We start from the raw sequence: 20,551 nt of genomic DNA on the forward strand, positions 1-20,551 counted from the left end.
GGGGAGAGGGAGCGGGAGAGGGGAGGGTTGTGGGTGGGAGGGAAGTTATGGGGGGGGGGGAGCCATTGTAATCCATAAGCTGTACTTTGGAAATTTATATTCATTAAATAAAAATTGAAAAAAAAATTTTAAAAATTTTAAAAAATTTAAAAAGGTGGGAAAAGAAGTACGAGGAAAAACACGTGTAATTGATAAAGGACTTGTGTCAGAATTTAAAGAAAATGTAGGAACGAATGCAAAACAATGTGAAAAGGCAAGGCAGGCTTATAGGAGCAGCTTGTAAAATTGTGAACTTATGAAAGATGTTCAACTTCTTATTCTTAGAGACTGTTGTGGGAGAAGGGGTGGAGAAAGATCCCAAAATGCTGTGGATTCTCCCCAGGACAGTGGAAGCCTGTATACGCTGAAAATAACTACACAGGTAATTCAGAATCTACCCATCAGGGGGCGGACTTCACTTTAGTTCTTTTAAATTTGTGCAACAGAAATGCAAATCAAAACCTCAATGAAACGCCACCACCTGGCCTCCAACGGAAAGACTGACAATGCCTAGGTGGCAAAATGTGGGTCAGTGGGTCCTCTCATTGCTGGACGGAGTACAAATTGGTACAACATTGGGAAATGTCCCCTATTATCTAAAAAAAAAAAAAAAAAGGAAAGGATTTTCTGTGACATAGAAACTTGCCTCCGTCATACATGCCCAACAAAAACGTGTTGCTCGTATACACTCACTAAGAGGCATACAAGATTATCACAGGAGCGTTATTGGCAATAGCCAAGAACTGGATCGGAATAGGAGCAGCTGGGACTTTACCCAGCACCTTTATAGTGGGTAAAACTGCTGCCTTGCAGTGCTGGCATCCCTTATGGGTGCCGGTTAGAGTCCTGGCTGCTCCACTTCCAATCCAGCTCTCTGCCACGGCCTGGGAAAGTAGTAGAAGATGGCTCAAATCCTTGGGCCCCTGCACCCATGTGGGAGACCCAGAAGAGGCTCCTGGCTCCTGGTTTCCAATCGGTTCTGATCCGATCTGGCTGCTGCAGCCATCTGGGGAGTGATGCAGCAGATGGAAGACCTCTCTCTGCCTCTGCCTCTTTGTAACCCTGCCTTTCAAAGAAATAAATACATCTTTTAAAAATACATTGAACACTTCCATTATAAAGTTTTCAAAGTTAGAGTTTGAAGAGTATAGTGGGTTATGCAGACAGGAGGGTGTAGGCAGATGGGCAGGAAGAATCACAGAGGCAGGAGGAAGGAAAGCAGGTACAAGTGGCAAACCGATATCCAGTACACAGATATCTACCAGGGAGTGTTCCCTCCTGTCCCTGTCCCAAGATGTCTTGCTGAAGGCCACTGTTGTTTGGACTTTTTAAAAATTATTTCCTTGGGGGCAAGTTTCCATGAGGGGAACAGCTATTTTAATGGTCTAATTTATAAATTTTGCCAGAAAGACTGTACCAATTGATAGTAACCTAAGAACATCTCAAAGTCAAGTTTTTCAATGCTTTTCCACAGTAGCTTTTTCAAACACCGTTAAAATCTTATTGGGGCAGACTACGGTGCAGCTGTTAAGAAGCCTCTCGGGGGCCGGTGCCGTGGCTTAACAGGCTAATCCTCCGCCTTGCGGTGCTGGCACACCAGGTTCTAGTCCCGGTTGGGGCGCTGGATTCTATCCCGGTTGCCCCTCTTCCAGGCCAGCTCTCTGCTATGGCCCGGGAAGGCAGTGGAGGATGGCCCAAGTGCTTGGGCCCGAGACCAGGAGAAGCACCTGGCTCCTGGCTTCGGATCAGCGCAATGAGCTGGCCGCAACAGCCATTGGAGGGTGAACCAACGGCAAAAAGGAAGACTTTTCTCTCTGTCTCTCTCTCTCTCACTATCCACTCTGCCTGTCAAAAAAACACAAAAAACAAACAAAAAGAAGCCTCTCGGGGTGCCTGCACCCCATGTCAGGACACCCACGTCTGATTCCAGCTTCTTACTAATGTGCACCCTGGAAGGCAGCTGGCAGTGGCTCAAGTGCGTAAGTCCCTGCCACCCACATAGGAGAGACCCAGGGTGAGTCCCAGGCTCCAGGTTTCCACCTGGCCCAGCACTGGCTGTTGCAGGCCTTTGGAGGGTGAATCAGTAGATGGGAGAATTCTGTCTCTGCCTGGCTTTCAAATATAATAAATAAGGAAATTATTGATTTAACATTTGCAAGACAATACCTAAGTTGGATCCATTTATGATTCTCTAATGATTAGTGGAACTGAACATTTTCTTTGAAAATGTCTGAGCATAACTTCCCCTCCTGCACCCTTCCCAAGCAGCTTGACACTTGCATTTTTGTCCAGTGAGAAGTCTGTTCTGTTTAGGGATCTGTGTTTGAACGTTCATATGTTTTTTTTTTTTTTTTTTGACAGGCAGAGTGGACAGTGAGAGACAGAGAGAAAGGTCTTCCTTTGCCGTTGGTTCACCCCACAATGGCTGCTATGGCTGGCACACCGTGCTGATCCGAAGCCAGGAGCCAGGTGCTTCTCCTGGTCTCCATGTGGGTGCAGGGCCCAAGCACCTGGGCCATCCATAGCAGAGAGCTGGACAGGAAGAGGAGCAACCGGGACAGAATCCGGTGCCCCGACCGGGACTAGAACCCGGTGTGCCGGTGCTGCAGGTGGAGGATTAACCAAGTGAGCCACGGCGCCGGTCCATATGTTTTATTAGTAAATTTGTACCTGTCTTGGTTGTCATAGTCTCTCCCGTTCTTTTTTTTTTTCCCCAAAGATTTTTTTATTTACTTGAGAGGCAGAGGCAGAGAGAGAGAGAGAGAGAGAGAGTGAGAGGGAGAGAGAGAGAGGTCTTCCACTTGCGGGTTCACTCCCTAAATGGCTGCAATGACTGGAGCTGGGCCAATTCGAAGCCAAGAGCCAGGAGCTTCTTCCTGGTCTCCCTTGCGGGTACAGGAACCTAAGGACTTGGGCCATCTTCTACTGCTTCCCCAGGCCGTAGCAGAGAGCTAGATCGTAAGTGGAGCAGCCGTGACTCCAACCCGCTCCATATCGGATGCCGGCACTGCAGGCGGCGGCTTTACCAGCTATGCCATGGTTCTGGGCCCCGTCTCTCCCATTCTAATGGTTACTTTTTATTCTTCCTTTGATGAATTTCTTTTACATGTGTTCCTGTGGTTACTCTTCTCCATTTTGCACTCTACCATTTTTCTGTTTCCTTAGTAAGTGACACGTATGCCTTACTGTGATACACATTCCGCCTACCCCACATTGCGATGTGCCTGTTTTCTTCTAAGCAGGGTTTCCGAGCTGATACCCTCTTACTTCTTTGGATGTTAAAATGTTTCTGAAGGGGTTCCATGGTTAAATACCTTTAGAAAACAATGAATCAGACAGAACCAAGCAGCTTCCTTTATGACGGTGCTTACCAGACCTTAGCTATGAAGATTTGTTCCTTGACCAGGGTATCTATTGAGCCCCTACTCCGAGGCACTCTAGCCTGGGAAGACAGCAGTGAACAAAAGGACCTCGTGCCTGCTGTGTGTTTCTGGGAGCCGACATCATACACAGGTTCTTCTCCGAGGTATCCGAGCTGACTCCTCAGCACCGCCTATTCTGCACATTGTTCCACAGGACTTCGCGCCTGAGGCTTTGTCACAGCATGAAGTGAAAGACAGGAATCAGCCTCTGTTTTTCCTTATCAGCCCGTCCACATTCTTTGGTAGAATTTGACACAGGATTCTTCTTTGTGTGTTCTGTTCGTCTGCCTTAGATATTTTGTTTCCATTCTGAGCTGTGTCATCACACTGCATGAACTTTATCCAAAGAAGGAGAGCAGCCGGCGTTGTGGTACAGCGAACAAAACCGCCACCTCGCACACTGGCATCGCACATGAGCATTGGTTCTAGTCCCAGCTAATCCACTTCCCATCCAGCTCCCCGCTAATGCGCCTGGGCCCCTGCAACCCACATTGCAGACTCAGATGGAGTTTCTGGCTCCTGGCTTTGGCCTTGGCCCAGCCTTAGCCATTGTGGCCATTTGGGGAACGAACCACCAGATGGAAATGTCTCTCTGTGTCTGTCTCCCTCTCTTGTGACACTCTGCCTTTCAAACAAATAAATACTTCTTAAAACATACACAGACACACACAGACACACACACAGAGCAAGGGGAACCTTTCGCTTTCCCCACCACTGGCTGTTGCTGAGATGAGGCAGTGCCCCAAGCCTCGGTCTCCCAGGCACTCCCCATGGGAGGCCCGACTGTGAGAGCTGAGGGTGTAGAGCCACTGGAAGCTCTGAGCCTCCATGGAGCCGCTGGCCACCGGGATGGGCACCCTGGGCTGGGGGACGAGTGGCAGGCAAACTGGGAGTTGTTGAGTGCTGGCAAGGTGCTTGTCACACTGACTGTTACCCAGGAGCCCACCCTGCAAATGTGGAAACTGAGGCAGCTCAGTCTTGACCAAGCCAGGTCCCAGATGTGGCTCTTGCCCTCCACTCTGTGGCAGCCACCCCCAGCACTGCCACCCTGTGTGTGTGGACCATCTCCCTCTCTCTCTCTCTCCGCCATTCTCTGGCTTGATGTTTCGTTGCTTTCATAGCTCAGGCCGTGCTTGGGGATGCACGGGGACACAGGATGCCCAGAAAGACAGGGAACGTGGGTTTCCACTGCAGTCCTCCCTCCTGGGTCCTCCTGGTGGCCGTGAGAGTGGCCCCAGGGGCCCCCGCTATGCCACAATGCCAGCCCCTCTCCAGTGATTCTGTATCAGAGAGAACCTGTCACTGCGTGTCTTCATCCACTGAGCCAAGATTTACTGAGGCCACTTGCTACCAGGCATTGTACTGGATACTAAGGATGGGAAGCCAGGCCTGGACTTGTCCTTGGGGTGTTTGCCGTCTAGGGGACTCGGATTAGCTGGGCTGTGGTGTAAGCATTGAAGTCCGAGAGACATGGGAGAAACAAGCCAGTGTGATTCTAACCTGGAGTCCTTCAGGTCTGTGTAGGCTGCTGAGATGGTCCCAAGAGGGACGCTGGGTTGGGTGGGGGATCAGGGCTCTTCCTACCGAGGCCACTTGTGAAACTGAAAATGAGAAGCGGGTTTAGGGGTGGGGGTGGTGGCTTTAGAGTACAGGACGTGGTTGGTAGTGAACTTGAGTTTCAGGTGGGTGGGGGAGGCATTTGTTGTGAGAGGGGAGGATGAGGACAAACACTGCCAGCACTAGCTGTGCTTGTCCTGGGGACGTGGTGTGGGAACTCTGTGTGTGTGTGTGTGTGTGTGTGTGAGAGAGAGAGAGAGAGAGAGAGAGAGGCGGGGTGGGGGGGGGGGAGGGAGAGAGGCAGCTCGTGGGAGCTCCAGCCATCAGCGCTCCCATTCTGTCACTGAGACACGACCCAGGCACGTCTCTGGTTAAGTGTCTCTCTGGGGAAAAGCTGTTTTTACCCCCTGGCTTATGGGTGTGTGGGTGTATTCAACCAAGAGACTTCCTAAGAATTTTTAGGTCCTTCTGCTCGTGACTGTTTGGCTGTGTTCTCCAGAAGCGGCCCCAGGGCAGACAGAGGGGTGGTGGTAGGAGGTCATTCCTGAGCGGATGCTGTGTGCTGTGCTGGAGGAAGCAGACCCCGAATCCTACTTGAACATTTAACTGTGACTTTGAACCTGTTCTCAGGGTGTCTGGAAAGCTTCCCCTGGGACCAGGACGCTCAGGAAAGCCAAAGGAGGAATAATGACAGGGATGCCGCCATCAGTTGAACACCTGGCACATGCCAAGCACTTCGCATACCTTAGCTCATTGACTTCTCCCAGACGATCCCATGAGGTCAGGTAATATCAGGTCCAGTAGGGATGCTTACAATTTCTCCATCAAGCAGTGGGCAGTGGGGAAAAGATCTGGCCATTAACTGTCAAGCACTGTGCTAGATGTTTCATGCACATTCTTTTAGCTAATCTCTGAGCAAACCTGTGATATCAGAGTGTTCCCTTGGACGACTCAAGAAAAGGGGCTTAGAAAGGCATAGAGCCTTGTCAGCCTTGTTATTAAGTCCACAGAGTGCCAAAGACCCACTGCTCACTCCTTCACACTGCAGCATGCCGTCCCTCCTAATGTCTCCCCAACAAAGTGTGTAAGAGGGGGGCCGGCACTGTAGTGCAGTGGGGTAAAGCCCTGGCCTGCGGTGCTGGCATCCCAAATGGGCACTGGTTCAAGTCCTGGCTGCTCCACTTCTGATCCAGCTCCCTGCTAATGTGCCTGAGAAAGTAGCAGAAGATGGCCCAAGTATTTGGGCCCCTGAACTCATGTGGGAGAAGCTCCCGGCTCCTGGCTTCGGATCACCTCAGCTCTGGCCATTACAGCCATGTGGGGAGTAAAAGAGTGACGGGAAACCTCCACCTCTCTCTCAAATAAATAAAATAAATCTTTAAAAAAAAAAATAAGGAGGAGAGGCAGTAAGTGCACAGCCCTTCAGGGTCTTTACTTGTCAAAGTATCAGAAAGCCTCTGGCAAGGTAAGGTAACCTGTACATCCAGCTGGGCCATTGTTCACACAGCAGTTGCATTCCTACTGGGCCTCTCTTCACCCATGTCCACCCCCACCTATGTGACTGCCATTACAGGCTCGGTTCTTCCTGTGGCCTGGGGCAGCCCCCAGGCAACCCAGTGGCCCTCTGAGAGCAACACAGCATTCCGTCCTAGATAACTGATACCGTCAGTCCCAGCTCTAAAGTGGTCATTCTGGCCCAGAGCAGGGACCCCGGAGCCAGACTGTCTGGGTTGGAAGCCTAGCTCCGCTACTTATTAGCTAACCTTGGGTGAGTTACTTAAACTCTCTCTGCCTCAGTTGCTTTATTTGTGCAACAGGGATGATAACTTTTAGGATTGTTTGGAAGAATTCACTGAGAGAATATGCCCAAAGCTTTGGGAACAATGTCTGGCATGCATGGTGCTCAACATTAATCAGTGTCTACTACTACAATTATTACTTTACGGACAGACAAACGGAAACCTAGTGAAACAGGATAATGTCCAGTGAGACACACTGAGCAAAGCTGGGACCAGAACAGGTTCTTCTGCCTCTTAATCTAAAGCATTTGTCTCTGCCTGGTTAAAGGTTTTAGCAGTGAGAATAAAGGTTATTGATCTTAAAGTCTACCAATACTTTGAAAGTTGTGTGAGCTGTTCTTCAGTTGGAAGCTGAAAATAGTCATCTTATTAATTTCTTTTTCACAAAGAGTCTTTGATTCAAACAAATGTTCTGTCAGCGAGGTTAGAATTGTCAGGAGCCAGCTCAGTGCTACCACTAGGTCAAAGAGAGCTGATCTCATTCTGCTGTGAGAAAACTTCTGGGTATTAACACCCTTACTTGTCTGGGGTGTTTCAGAAGAGCACCTAATTTTTATTGTATTCTCTTCTTCTTTTTTTTTTTTTTTTGAGATTTATGTATATGAAAGGCAGAGTTAGAGAGAGAGAGGGAGAGAGGCAGAAAGAGAGAGAGAGAGAATCTTCCATCTACTCTTTCACTCCCCAAATGGCCACAATGGCCAGGATGAAGCCAGGAGCCAGAAGCTCGATCCTGATGTTCCACATGCGTGTAGGGGCCCAAGCACTTGGACGATCTTCCGCTGTTCTTCCAAGTACATTAACAGGGAGCTGGACTGGAGTGGTATAGGCAGGACTCAAACCAGGGCAAACATGGGATTCTGGTGTTGCAAGCAGTGGCTTAACCTGCTGTGGCACAGCACAGGCCCCTATTGTATTTTTAAAACAAAGAGATTAGAGGCTTGCATGGCTTTGGTATCATTACACATACCCAAAGTCTGAATACCACATTCTTTGTAATTGGGAGCTGGCCAATAAACAGCGTTTTTATTAGCGCAGTTATATGATGAGGTTTCAGCTGTAGGAAAGAGGTTAGAGCATTGGTGTTTTCAGAGTGGGATGTTATTAGGGTTCTTTGAAAGATTTTTCTGTACATAAATATTTAAGGAATGGTTCCAACACTGGGAACATTCACCCAGCCCTCCTGTGTGTCCCGCACTGGATATTCAGAGATGACCTAAGTCCCAGCCCAGGGGCCTTTGGGTCACAGCAGAGATGGGGCTCCTTGGTGACTGTGTGATGGAAGCAGGAGCCAGAGGGGCTCCTGACAGGCCCACAGAGGGCAGGAAAGCCTTCTTGGAGCGGATGCTTTTGGAGTGCAGTCTTTAAGGAGCTGGTTGTAGTGAGATAAAGAAGTTGAGAGAAACATATTCCAGGTAAGAAAGGCTCAAAGGAGGCGTAGGGGTGGGGATGGAGGTGGGGAGGGTGGGAGTAGGTAAGAAAGTTTGCCTCATTCTGGGAGTTGCTCAATTAGCCAAGCCATAGAAAAATAGGTAGTGCCCCGGGGAAAAATTAACTTGCAGGAACAACAGCTGACACACGTGTTCTCAGCTCTTTTGTTGTATAACTCATTGAATCCTCATCAGAATCACAGTAGGACAATTAATGTTAACCGGATACAGATGGGGAAATGGAAGCACAGAGAAGTTCAGTGACGTTCCCAAAATCTCACTGCTAGGGGAGTCAGGATGGAGACCCGGGCAGCCTGCTCCAAGCCCATGACTCTGTGTGATCTCACCGTGAAAACATCTCCTTGGTTTGGAGGTACCTGGTAACGAGCCCCAGCAGTAACTAGATCCTCTGCCCAACTGAGATGAGGTCAGCGTAACATATAATTCTGTGACTTGTGGGGAGTCGGATGCCGTCTTGGAGATTTCTGTGAATTACCAGAGGCTCATGTTTGTTTTGTTTCCAAAGAGCTCACATGCTCCGAGCAGCAATTCTGAGCTGTTTGTCCCCACCCTGTCATGGCAATGGCCCAACTGCAGGCCAGCTCCTTCCTGATTTAGCTCTCCCTTCTCTTTCCCAGATTTCTGCGTGCGATGATTTAGGATTGGGGGATTACTGCTAGCAGTGGGCGCCCCAGTTTGCTGACCTGGAGTTGCGTAGGGCAGCCCCTCGCCCTCGCCAAGAGCTGAGGTGTGCTGTGGCAAAGCACAGTGTCCAAGCAGCAAAGCAGTGACTGGCGGTGCAGGAAGACCAGAGGAGCCCCGCCCTGTCACATGGATCCCAACCCTTCCTCGTCATGGCTATGAGAGTTGAGGAACGGAGAGAGGAAGGGATTATCAGAGGGATACACTGGGTCTTAATTTGGTGCCCCTAAAACAAAGACTCAAGAAACAAAGTACATTTGCAGCTACTGTTTGGGGGCCAAACATGCACATAATTAGGGAATGTTGAGTGCTCCTCAACTACTGTGCTTTCATTATTTTTTTAAAAGATTTATTTATTTGACAGGTAGAGTTATAGACAGTGAGAGAGAGAGAGACAGAGAGAAAGGTCTTCCTCCACTGGTTCACTCCCCAAATGGCCGCCATGGGTGGTGCTGCGCCGGTCCGAAGCCAGGAGCCAAGTGCTTCTTCCTGGTTTCCCATGCAGGGCAGGGGTCCAAGCACTTGGGCCATCCTCCACTGCCCTCCCAGGCCACAGCAGAGAGCTGGACTGGAAGAGGAGCAACCGGGACTAGAACCTGGTGCCCATATGGGATGCTGGCGCTGCAGGCAGAGGATTAATGAAGTGAGCCACAGTGCCGGCCCCAAGATTGATTTATTTATCTGAAAGATTTACAGAGAGAGGGAGAAATAGAGAGAAGAGAGAGATCTTCCATCCACTGGTTCACTCCCTAAATGGGCACAATGGCTGGGGCTGGGCCAGGTTGAAATCAGGAGCCAGGAGCGTCATCTGGGTCTCCCACGTGGGTGCAGGGGCCCAATCATTTGGGCCAGCCTCTGCTGCTATCCCAGGTGCACCAGCAGGGAGCTGGATCAGAAGCAGAGCAGCTGGGACTCAAACTGACACCTATATGGGATGCTGGTGCTGCAGATGGCAGCTTAACCCACAGCACCATAGCACCAGCTCCTTCCATTACTTTTATATACCTTTTATCTAAAACTTGATTGTGATTTTTGTTTGAGATTTATTTATTTACTTAAGAGACAGCGTTACAGACAGAGGGAGAAACAGAGAGAGAGGTCTTCCATCTGCTGGTTCACTCCCCAAACGTCTGGAGCTGGGCTGATCCGAAGCCAGGAGCCAGGAGCTTCTTCCTGGTCTCCCACATGGGTGCAGGTGCCCAAGAATTTGGGCCATCTTCTACAGCTTTCCCAGGTTATAAGCAGAGAGCTGGATTTGAGGAGCAGCTGGGATATGAACTGGCACCATATGGGATGCCAGTGCTGCAGGGAGAGGCTTAACCTAACAGCACTGGCCCCTTGGTTCTGAGTTTTAGCTACATCTAAAAAAGGGAGTCTACACTGACTCCCTTTTGTATTAAATGTTTCTGGTTATAACTATATTTAAGAGCTCTCTCTGGTTGCCAACATTTGTGTCCCAGTGGGTTAAGCCACTGCTTATGATGCAGGCTTCCCATATGAAAGTGCTGTTTCAAGTCTTAGCTGCTTTGCTTCAGATCCAGCTCCTTGTTAAGGTTCCTGGGAAAGTAGCAAATGATGGCCTAAGAACTTGGGCCTCTGCCACACATGTGGAAGACCATAATGGAGCTCCTGGCTCCTTGCTTTACCTGGCCCAGCCCTGGCTGGGACTTTGTACATCATTATCAAGAATATGAGTGTTATCCTACAGGTCATGATTTCTGAAGCCATCGATGATGGGAGACAAGTGTGAATTTCTGTCTGAGGGGTGAGGATATAGTCCAAGATGCCCTCCAAAAAATGTAACGTTGTTTTATTTCCTGGTTAACTTAGAAAATCCATAACAATTCTGAGTTCTATTCCATAGCATGTTCAGTGGCAGAGGAGTGTTCTTCGAAGACAATTCACAATTGAATGATTCTAAAATGGATGTCATTTGAAAATAGTCTCAATCTACTTAGAACAAACCATTTCTAACCAACTAAGCCAACATTTTAAGATTTCCCAATTTCAGTATCACGATATCTAAAAGATGAGAAGTGCTTCCAGGACCATATATATATATATATATATATATATATAAGTAGATAGCTAACACCACGGATCATACACTATAAATTATCTTAGGGGTTTAAAAACAATCCTGGACTTTGGAAAATATTCTTACATAAAGAAGCAAAGATTGGATGGAATGGGTTTGTGTTCAGATACTGAAAGTCCAATCAGGCTGTAAAGTGATTTAAGAGCCTGCTAAAGCTGGAATTAGGCTGGCAGCCTTCGCAGGTGACTATGATAAAATAAATGACCAGGAATCCAGGAACCACTTCTTACCTTCACTCCAGTCCTTCTTCATGCCAAACTTTCACTGTGATCACTGTTCAGAGGCAAATAGCTCTGCATTCACGTAAGCTGGAAGGAAGGGGGGTGGTACAACAGAATGGGAATTAGACCTTCAAATCCCAGAGAAGTCAAAGGAACAGAGGTAGTCTGTCTTGCTTCAGGGCTAGCTTTGTTTTTATGCAGCCTCTAAAAACTTCCCTATTAAAAAAAAAAAAATCCTGGGGCCAACACTGTGACGCAGCGGGTTAAAGCCCTGGCCTGCAGCGCCAGAATCCCATATGGGTGCTGGTTTGAGTCCCGGCTGATTAACTTCTGATCCAGCTCTCTGCTATGGCCTGGGAAAGAAGTGGTAGATGCCAAAGTCCTTGAGCCCCTGCACCCACATGGGAGACCCGGAAGAAGCTCCTGGCTCCTGGCTTTGGATCAGCTCAGCTCTGGCCATTGCAGCCATTTGGGAAGTAAACCAGCGGATGGAAGACCTCTTTCTTTCTGGCTCTACCTCTCTCTGTAACTCTGTCTTTCAAATAAATAAAATAAATCTTTAAAAAAAATCCTACTATTACCAAGAAATAACAATATATTTTGAAAAAAAAAAAACCCACACATTTTTCCATAGTGTCACCATTTGGTTAAAATAAATGTTAAAAGCTAAAACCAAAACCAACCACAACCCAAACTACAAAAACTGGCAAGTAAAACAGACAATAGAAATTTGAAAATCAAACCAGAATAAGGTTCTGAAAAGTCCAGGACAGGAGACATGGAAGCTATTTGGTAACTCACAAAGTATCATGTTCACGTTGACTGGGTAACTGCCACAAGCCAAACTTGAATCTATAATGGTCTGTGAGAGTCACGTGAGAGCCTGTTAAACCAAAATGCTGCTTCACAATGACAGTGGTGGTGACATTGCATTGAGGCTGGATTTTTAAGTCTGCTAACCTTAAACATGATTCAGGTAGGGATTCTATTCCTAAGGCTTCATACTTCCTATTTATTCCTAGTCTATTTCATAGCTTATAGAAATTACAATGGAACCATTGTTGGAGTTCAAAATATAACCAAAATATGAGTATTATACTAGTAAGTAAAACTGAAAGTATAGCAGAAACAGGAGTTGTCTCCTCAAATTAGAAGTTAATATCCAGCTCTCTGCTGTGGCCCGGGAGTGCAGTGGAGGATAGCCCAAGTCCTTGGGCCCTGCACCCCATGGGAGACCAGGAGAAGCACCCAGCTCCTGCCTTCGGATCAGCGCGGTGCGCCGGCCGCAGCAGCCATTGGAGGGTGAACCAACGGCAAAGGAAGACCTTTCTCTCTCTCTCTCACTGTCCCCTCTGCCTGTCAAAAAAAAAAAAAAGTTAATATCTAGCATGAACCAAAAAATGACACATCAAAATAGAACTATAGCTAGGTAATCAAGTGATATGTAACATCTGTGATTACAAATATAACTTATCTAGCCCTATATCTTGTAACTTTTTTTGAATAGTTTTTTTCCTGGTTAAATTAAAAATTCTCAGTTGATTTTGGCTGATAATTTGAAAACTCTGCAGAATATATTACTTTAAGAACAGGACAACCAATTTTCTTGTTATTTAGCAGATAAAATGCTATTTTTCATTGATTAGCTTCCAATTAGGCACAAACAGAGCAAGGTGCTAGATGCACATTTTTATTTCCTCTACCTTTTGTTATAACTTAAGTGAAATATTAATAAAGCCAAGTAAGTCTTAAAAATTTATGAGAGTGGCTGCTGTGGCATGGCAGGTAAAGTCACCACCTGCAAGGCTGGCATCCCATATGCTGGTTCGTGTCCTGGCTGCCCCACCTTTGATTCAGATTCCTGCTAATGGCCTGAGAAAATCAGTGGAAGGTGACTCTAATACTTAGGCCCCTGCCAACCACATGATAGACCCAGTTGATGCTCCTGGCTCCAGGCTTTGGTCTGGTACAGCCCTGGCCATTGCAGGGAGCAAATCAGCATACATAATTGGGTGAGTGTGTTGTATTCTAATAATGTTATTTGTGGACAGTGAAGTATACTTAAATTCCACTTAATTTTTATGTCATGGAGTATTATTATTCCACTGATTAAAAAAAATTAAAAATGTAAAACCCACTCTTAGCTCTTGGGCCAAACAGAACAGGCTGCAGGACAGGTCTGGCCTGGGAGGGTGGTTTGCTGATCCCTGGCCCCACCAGTGGAGTCATCAGGCCATTTGAGGGTCCTTGCCAATCTTGCTTTCACAGTTGCTTCTTTTGTTTTTTTTTCTGCTTGCTGCTGGGACTGTACAAGAGGCTGATTTCAAAATAAAAAGGTTTTTAATATTCATTTTTATCCTATCTGGAATATTTTTTCAGGTTTATTTCTTAAATTTCTAAGATGATATTATACAATCTGAGATTATAAAACTAGTTAAGTTATAATCTATTTTTCAGTGCTTTTCTTTTAAAGAGTATATTAAAAGGTCAACTACTGTTACTTAATAAAAAGAACAGAAACTTACCTTAAAGAACTGTACATTTAAAATTTTTAATAAACCACATGACAATACTTTATTTAATAAATGTATAGGAAATTACAATTTGAAAATTGCAAATTCAATACATATACATATACTTTGATCTTAATTACATGGACAAACCCCAGCTTCAAAATCTTTCTAAAATCAATCATATGCAAAATACCTGGTTTCTGAAGGGGCACATGAAAAAGTATATACAATTTCTTAAACCGTGATATGGCTTATTGAATAACACATATTCAGAGAAGTATAAGCTTTCCAAGTATACAGTATCTTCTCAGTGGAAAGGTGACATATTGGCATGTTTCAATTTTGTGTTATTACAGAATATACTTGCATTATTTAAATTGCCTCTCATAGATTTAACTGGGAAAGTCTCCAAAAATCACAAAATGTTGGTTGGTCCTCACAATATGATCCAAAAGTAGGTTAAACCCTTTGGGAACAAGAATTCAATGACTGCCTGGCCTGAGTGAATGCACAGAATTTGATACCATGGCACTCCCATGACAATTTCTCCTCTCCAAATTGTGTGTTCCCACTAACATCACAAACAATATACCTGGTGGGGATCTGTGAAATAATCCAAAGTTCTGATCAACAAGATTCACAAGACAGATCTGGAGTTAGGGTTTGCAAATGGTATTTTGGCTACAGAGATAATACGCTTCATCAATTACTTGGATATCAGACTTACCTTCCCTCACCCCAGCAAAGAATAAGGTATCACTGCTCATTTACAACTAACGCCCAGGAGCTAAGCTGAGTTCAAAGACAAACTGGATTTAGTTAACTAATCATATATCTAGTAACACATTCTGTAACATTAGATTTACCATCTACAAGGTAATCAACAGAAAAATTTCCTAAAATCTTATTTCAAAAGGGCTCAAATTCTGTAAGAACATATTATTCCTTATAGTGAACCAATTCATACAAATGTATAAAAAAGAAAATAAATTAAGGGGCCAGCGCTGCGGCACAGTGGGTTAATGCCCTGGCCTGAAGTGCTGGCATCCCATATGGGTGCTGGTTCAAGACCTGGCTGCTCCACTTCTGATCCAGTTCTCTGCTATGGCCTGGGAAAGCAGTGGAAGATGGTCCAAGTCCTTGGGCCCCTGCCCCGTGTGGGAGACCCAGAAGAAGCTCCTGGCTCCTGATTGGTGCAGCTCCTGCCATTGTGGCCAACTGGGGAGTGAACCATCGAATGGAAGACCTCTCTCTCTCTCTCTCTCTCTCTCTGCCTCTCCTCTCTCTGTGTAACTCTGACTTTAAATCTTAAAAAAAAAAAAAAGAGAGAACTTCAGTGAACTGTTTATTTCAGGATCAAATGATTATCTCTACCAAAGCTGTGAGAGCAGTATTTGAGAAACATGACCCATCGTCTATATTAGCAGTGATCTTCTCTTGTGGTTGCACAGTGTGGAATAATTCTGTCTACCACAATGACTCTACAAAGTTTTGTGTGCAGAAGAATCTGGATAGGAACAATCACCTGTCAAGAAAAGACCCCTAACTATCTGGAAGCACACTTCTAAGTGGTGCCATGTCTTGGAAAGACATTTTTTTTTCTCATATTAAAATTAGAGAGAAGCTCATGGATCTGATCTTGATTTTGCCTATTCTGGGAAAATTCTATTAGAGACAAATACTGTCAGCTGGAATATCTGGGTTGAAGAAACAGAACACTGAGACTCATAAGGGCAGGAAACTTAAGAGAATGGAAATCAAGCACCCAAATTGAAGCTGAAAAGAAAATGGCAAACTAAGAAATCCAGTGACTTAGTAAATAATGATGGGAGTTGTAAGTTGTGAAAATCACATTACATAAGGCATAGCTCATGGAGACAATGAGTTACAATATAATAGTTTCTAGTTCTGCATATCAAATTTCTCTAAAATATGCTTTATTAAATTGTGCTCCTACTATATTTCTAAGGCATCATGATCTTTAGTGAAACAATAGGTTTTTTCCTAAAACAAATCAAGAGGCTGCACAGGTTGATGTATGCAAGGAACTCTGATTATGTGCAAATATTAATTAAGATATATCTGGAGCACCACAGCTTATGAGAACTCATATTGTAAACCAGAACTTCAAATCTTATGCTGGGGAAAGAATCCTGGGACCTTTTCATAAACACTTTTCCTGTATTACTGGGCCAAATGGCAGTGGCAAATCCAATGTTATTTATTCTATGCTTTTTGTATTTGGTTATCAAGCCAAAAAATAAGATCTAAAAAACTCTCAGTACTAGTACATAATTCTGATGAACACAAGGATATTCAGAATGGTACTGTAGAAGTTCATTTTCAAAAGATAACTGATAAGGAAGGAGATGATGATGAAGTCATTCCTAACAGTAATTTTATATATCCAGAACGCCCTACAGAGACAATGTTTCTATCACATAAGCGGGAAGAAAGACTTTTAAGGATGTTGGAAATCTTGACTTGGACCATAACAGATTTTTAATCTTGCAGGGTGAAGTTGAACAAATTGCTATGATGAAGCCAAAAGGCCAAACTGAACACGACTAGGGTATGCCTGAATATTTAGAAGATACAATTGGTTATGGGTGACTAAATGAACCTATCAAAGTTTTGTGTCAGAGAGTGGAAATATTAAATGAATACAGAGGAGAGAAGTTAAACAGAGTTAACATAGTAGAAAAGGAAAAGGATGGCTTAGAAGGAGAAAAAAACATAGCTACTGAATTTGTCAAGTTGGAAAATGAAATATTTAGAAAAAAGAATCTTATTTGTCAATATTACATTTACGATCTGTAGAAATGAACTGCTGAAATGGAAAGTCAGAGGGAAAAAATTCATGAAGATATCAAAGAAATTAATGAGAAAAGCAATATACTGTCAAATGAAATAAAAACTAAGAATAAAGCTGTAAAAGACATACAGAACTAGTAATCTTTTGGAAAGTACTAAAAGTATTTAGACTCAGTTACTTTTTATTGTGTGTATGTGTTGGTATGTAAACTTACTGCCAGCACAATGGGAATGTAACACATTTGCCAGTATTTGAAATTGTCTCCTTTGTCTCCCTTCCCCTCCAAAAAAAAAAAGCCTTCATGGCCTGCACCTAAAAAAATAATGATGTATCACACTGAAGAACTGACAAGTTTTTACACTGTGATCTGCTGTTAATCTGCTGTTAATCTGCATAGTTAATCATGCTATGTGTTTGTCCATCTCAGCCTCTGCCTTTCACAGGGCAGGAGAGAAGTCTTTGAGTACTCTGCTGAGAACTGTAACTAACTGTGGTTGTAGCCCAACAGGCGAAGGGGAGATCAAATGCTCTTTGTCAGAAAGTGTGCAGGGTGGGCTAGTGCTGTGGTGCAGCAGGTTAAAGCCCTAGCCTGTAGTGCCAGAATCCCATATGGGCACCAGTTCAAGTCCTGGATGCACCACTTCCAATCCAGCTCCCTGCTAATGTGCCTAGAAAAGCAGTAAAGGATGGCAGAAGTGCTTGGGCCCCTGCACCAGCGTGGGAGACCTGGAGGAAGCTCTTGGCTCCTGGCTTCGGATTGGCTGTGGCTGTGGCCATTTGGGTAGTGAATCAGTGGATGCAAGACCTCTCTCTCTCTCTACTTCTCTCTATAACTATCTTTCAAATACATAAAATAAATCTTAAAAAAAAAAAAAAAGGTGTGCAGGCCATGGTTCTAAATACTGTTAATATTCTTCTCTGTGTGTTTTGTCAGTTTACAAAAAATATCTAGCAGTTCTCAAATCCTGTAGGTCCAGTGAAGTACAAATACAAAATCTGTAGTTCGTGCTACAAAAGCAAAGCAAAGGAAACTATATGAATCTCATTTTAAGCAGAACATGATAATTACAATTTACAAAAGTCTGCAGCGTTTTTGTATTTTACAAAAGGATCCTTTTCAATCCTCAAATGGATTTTAGATTGTTTTCATAAGTAACTTTTTAAGGAACAGCTCAATATGAAAAGCCAAATATAACTATATACGATACAGAAAAGTTGACAAGGAATAGGCTCATAGATATGGGAAAATCAATAGCAGATAATGCATATTTTTCTCTTCCTCTTACTAGATACTCAAAGTCCATAAATGCTCAGGTGTCCACTGAATGTCTCTCCCTATTCTTAGTTGCCTATGATTGCAATAATTTATTTTCTCCTGAAATTTTAGAGAAATTCAAATCACTATTTCTAATGATTCACAATAAAAATCCTATAAAGTAAATGTTCTATTCAATTCAACAACTACCTATTGGGTTTCATTAGATACCACCAACCTTTTTATTGATACCATCAACTTCCAATTATCTTTTAGGTAAATCTAGGTTTTCTTAGGTTTACTTGCAGTAAGGTACTTGGTTAGAAGATAAAATCTGTTCTGTAATCTTAATTTATACTACAAGACATCAGTAATGACTACCTAGGATTTCAATTTACAACATAGATTGTAGAGAACATCGTTACCCTACTCTAATTCTCTGCGGAGCCCAGAACCATTCTTGTTACAGGAAATTGCCCCTACTGAAAGGGGACTCCTCTTGTTCACAAAGATAATCTCAAAACCAGTGGCAACACAGTGAAACATGAATATTCACAGCTGCTTCCTTAGCATAACCATTACCAATTAGTCTTTGTTCAGTTTGGAAACTTTTATGCTTAGCCTCCCTACAGAAGATTTAATATCCATTCTGATTCCAGTGATTTAAAATACGTATACATGTGAGGTTAAGAAAAAAAAAAAACTTTACTGTTTTGTTTTTCCAAAATAATATCTCCCCCATCACTTTTGGGCATTTCTGCTATTATATTATCGGAAAACCTCACAATTATTTCTTCAGTTTGGATTCCTGGAGTCCACAGACAGTCCTTAACTTACATAATAAACCAGAAATTCTCTCTGAAATAACGTAGTTAATCTGTATGTGAGAGCTGGTTATTAAAATTGAACCTTGGCCCTCTAGAGTTTCACTCTGAAACATGCACACAGATTATCTGCATGGAGGCAGGAGCCAAGGTACTAAACAAACTGCAAAATGTTGGTAATTCTTAATGGGACAGAGGACCTTGTGTTTGTTTTGTCGTCCTACTCCCGCTGTTCTTAAGACAATTCTATGAACAATAAGTGATTTTAGAAAGACAAATCTGAAATTCCACACCCCATCCTTGATCTTTTATTTTGTTTTAAATCATTATAGAATAATTTGAGTTAAGACTATCTTCTGCCATTCAGAACACTGAAAATATTTCCTAAATAATTTAATGACAGTGACCACAATATGTAAAGATTTGGTTCTTGTAAGATTTACAAATAATCACAAACATTAACTTTGAGATTTAAAACCCTGTTATATCTGGAAAAAGCTGTTTATAAAGTATAACAATAACATTAAGACTTGTGAAATAAAACATTTCTGAAACACTTAGGAATACATGCTCATTCCACTCTCTGGATAATTACTAGTAATTTCTGAAATCTGTGGAGAAGTAATCTGTGTAAAAAGAGAGCAGCAATTCCAGAAGCTGGGGGTCAAGATTACATAATTAAAAACATCAGTTTTCCAGCACTGGCTTGATAGAAAATGGCCTTTAAAAAGTATTTTTAAATGCAAATACTGAATTGTCGATGCTTCCTTTAAGATATATACTCTGTCAAATTAACGAAGCAGGGTCTTGGATTGTCTTCTATGAGGTATCTGTAGAGTCATGTCTCTTTCTGTAAACAATGTTTTGGAAACATCTTCATGTGAAAAATCATGAAGTCTCACTTTACCATTAAGCAGAGACTGGCACTGTCAAGCTGGAGTGATTGTTTTGAGAGACTAGTACTTGATATGGACACAGCTGTCAGGGACTCCACTTTCTCATCTAGGTTTGCATTTATTGCTCTCAAGTCTGTGACTGCAGGATAAATAAGGCAGTAGTCCCCCAAATAGAGAAGGTTAGGGACTGGAGCTCTGACAATTTGCGCAAGTTCTGTCCACTTCTTGCCTGTAACTCTGAAGTTGAATGGTGCATTTATACATGCCAAACGTGTTCAATAACAAGTGCTTTGCCTTGGACTGTACTTCCTCCCATTTAGATGAACTTCCAGGAACTGCAATGTCAAGAAAACATCATTACTATTCATTGTAATACACATTAGTGAATAACATACAGGGAAAAAAAAACTCAACCATAATAGACTGAACATACTTTTATTAGTCTGATTTCTACCCCTTTAAGCTATTCCATTAGAGAAGTACGAGAATTCTTCCAAAAGTTAGTGGAAAATGTTTATGAAACAACTCTGCATGGATTACAATTTTTAGCACCAAAATAAATTTATCTTTTAATTCCATTTTCCAGTGAACTTTCTGAGGCATCCTTTTGTGTGTCAGTTTATATATCCAAACGAATTCTCATTTTCTAATCTCTGCAGTCCATTCTCAGACAGAGAAAGAACAGACATCAGTTATAAACCTGTCATTCACTTTTTAAATAAACCACATGCATGCATTATTTTGATAAAAAAAAAGCATCAATCTGTAAGATAAACAAAAAGAAGATTCTGGTTTTTCTTATGTAGAAAAGAACATGAGAAGCACACTCACTGCCTTTAATTTGAAAGTGAACATCAATTTGTAATGTCTCACCTCAGGGAGATCAGAAATGACTGTTCTGCTACCAGTAGTGCCCTGCAACTCACCCTTTGAAGAGGCTCACCCCTCCCTTAAAACCAAGCTTTTTAGCAGAAAAGTTCCTA

General features: G+C 43.5%; 1 protein-coding gene across 1 annotated transcript in view; it reads right to left on the reverse strand.

The window, feature by feature from the left end:
- Positions 1 to 13,829: 13,829 nt before the first annotated feature.
- The window catches only part of SLC30A4 (solute carrier family 30 member 4), a 39,613-nt gene continuing 32,891 nt past the window's right edge, over positions 13,830 to 20,551 (reverse strand). Inside the window, exon 7 of the mRNA XM_062205837.1 lies at positions 13,830 to 19,903. Coding sequence (XP_062061821.1) covers positions 19,749 to 19,903 — 155 coding nt within the window. The 3' untranslated portion in view covers positions 13,830 to 19,748. The remainder of the gene's footprint in view (positions 19,904 to 20,551) is intronic.

Source organism: Lepus europaeus, chromosome 11 (genome assembly GCF_033115175.1).
Source record: "Lepus europaeus isolate LE1 chromosome 11, mLepTim1.pri, whole genome shotgun sequence".
Lineage (NCBI taxonomy): Eukaryota > Metazoa > Chordata > Mammalia > Lagomorpha > Leporidae > Lepus > Lepus europaeus.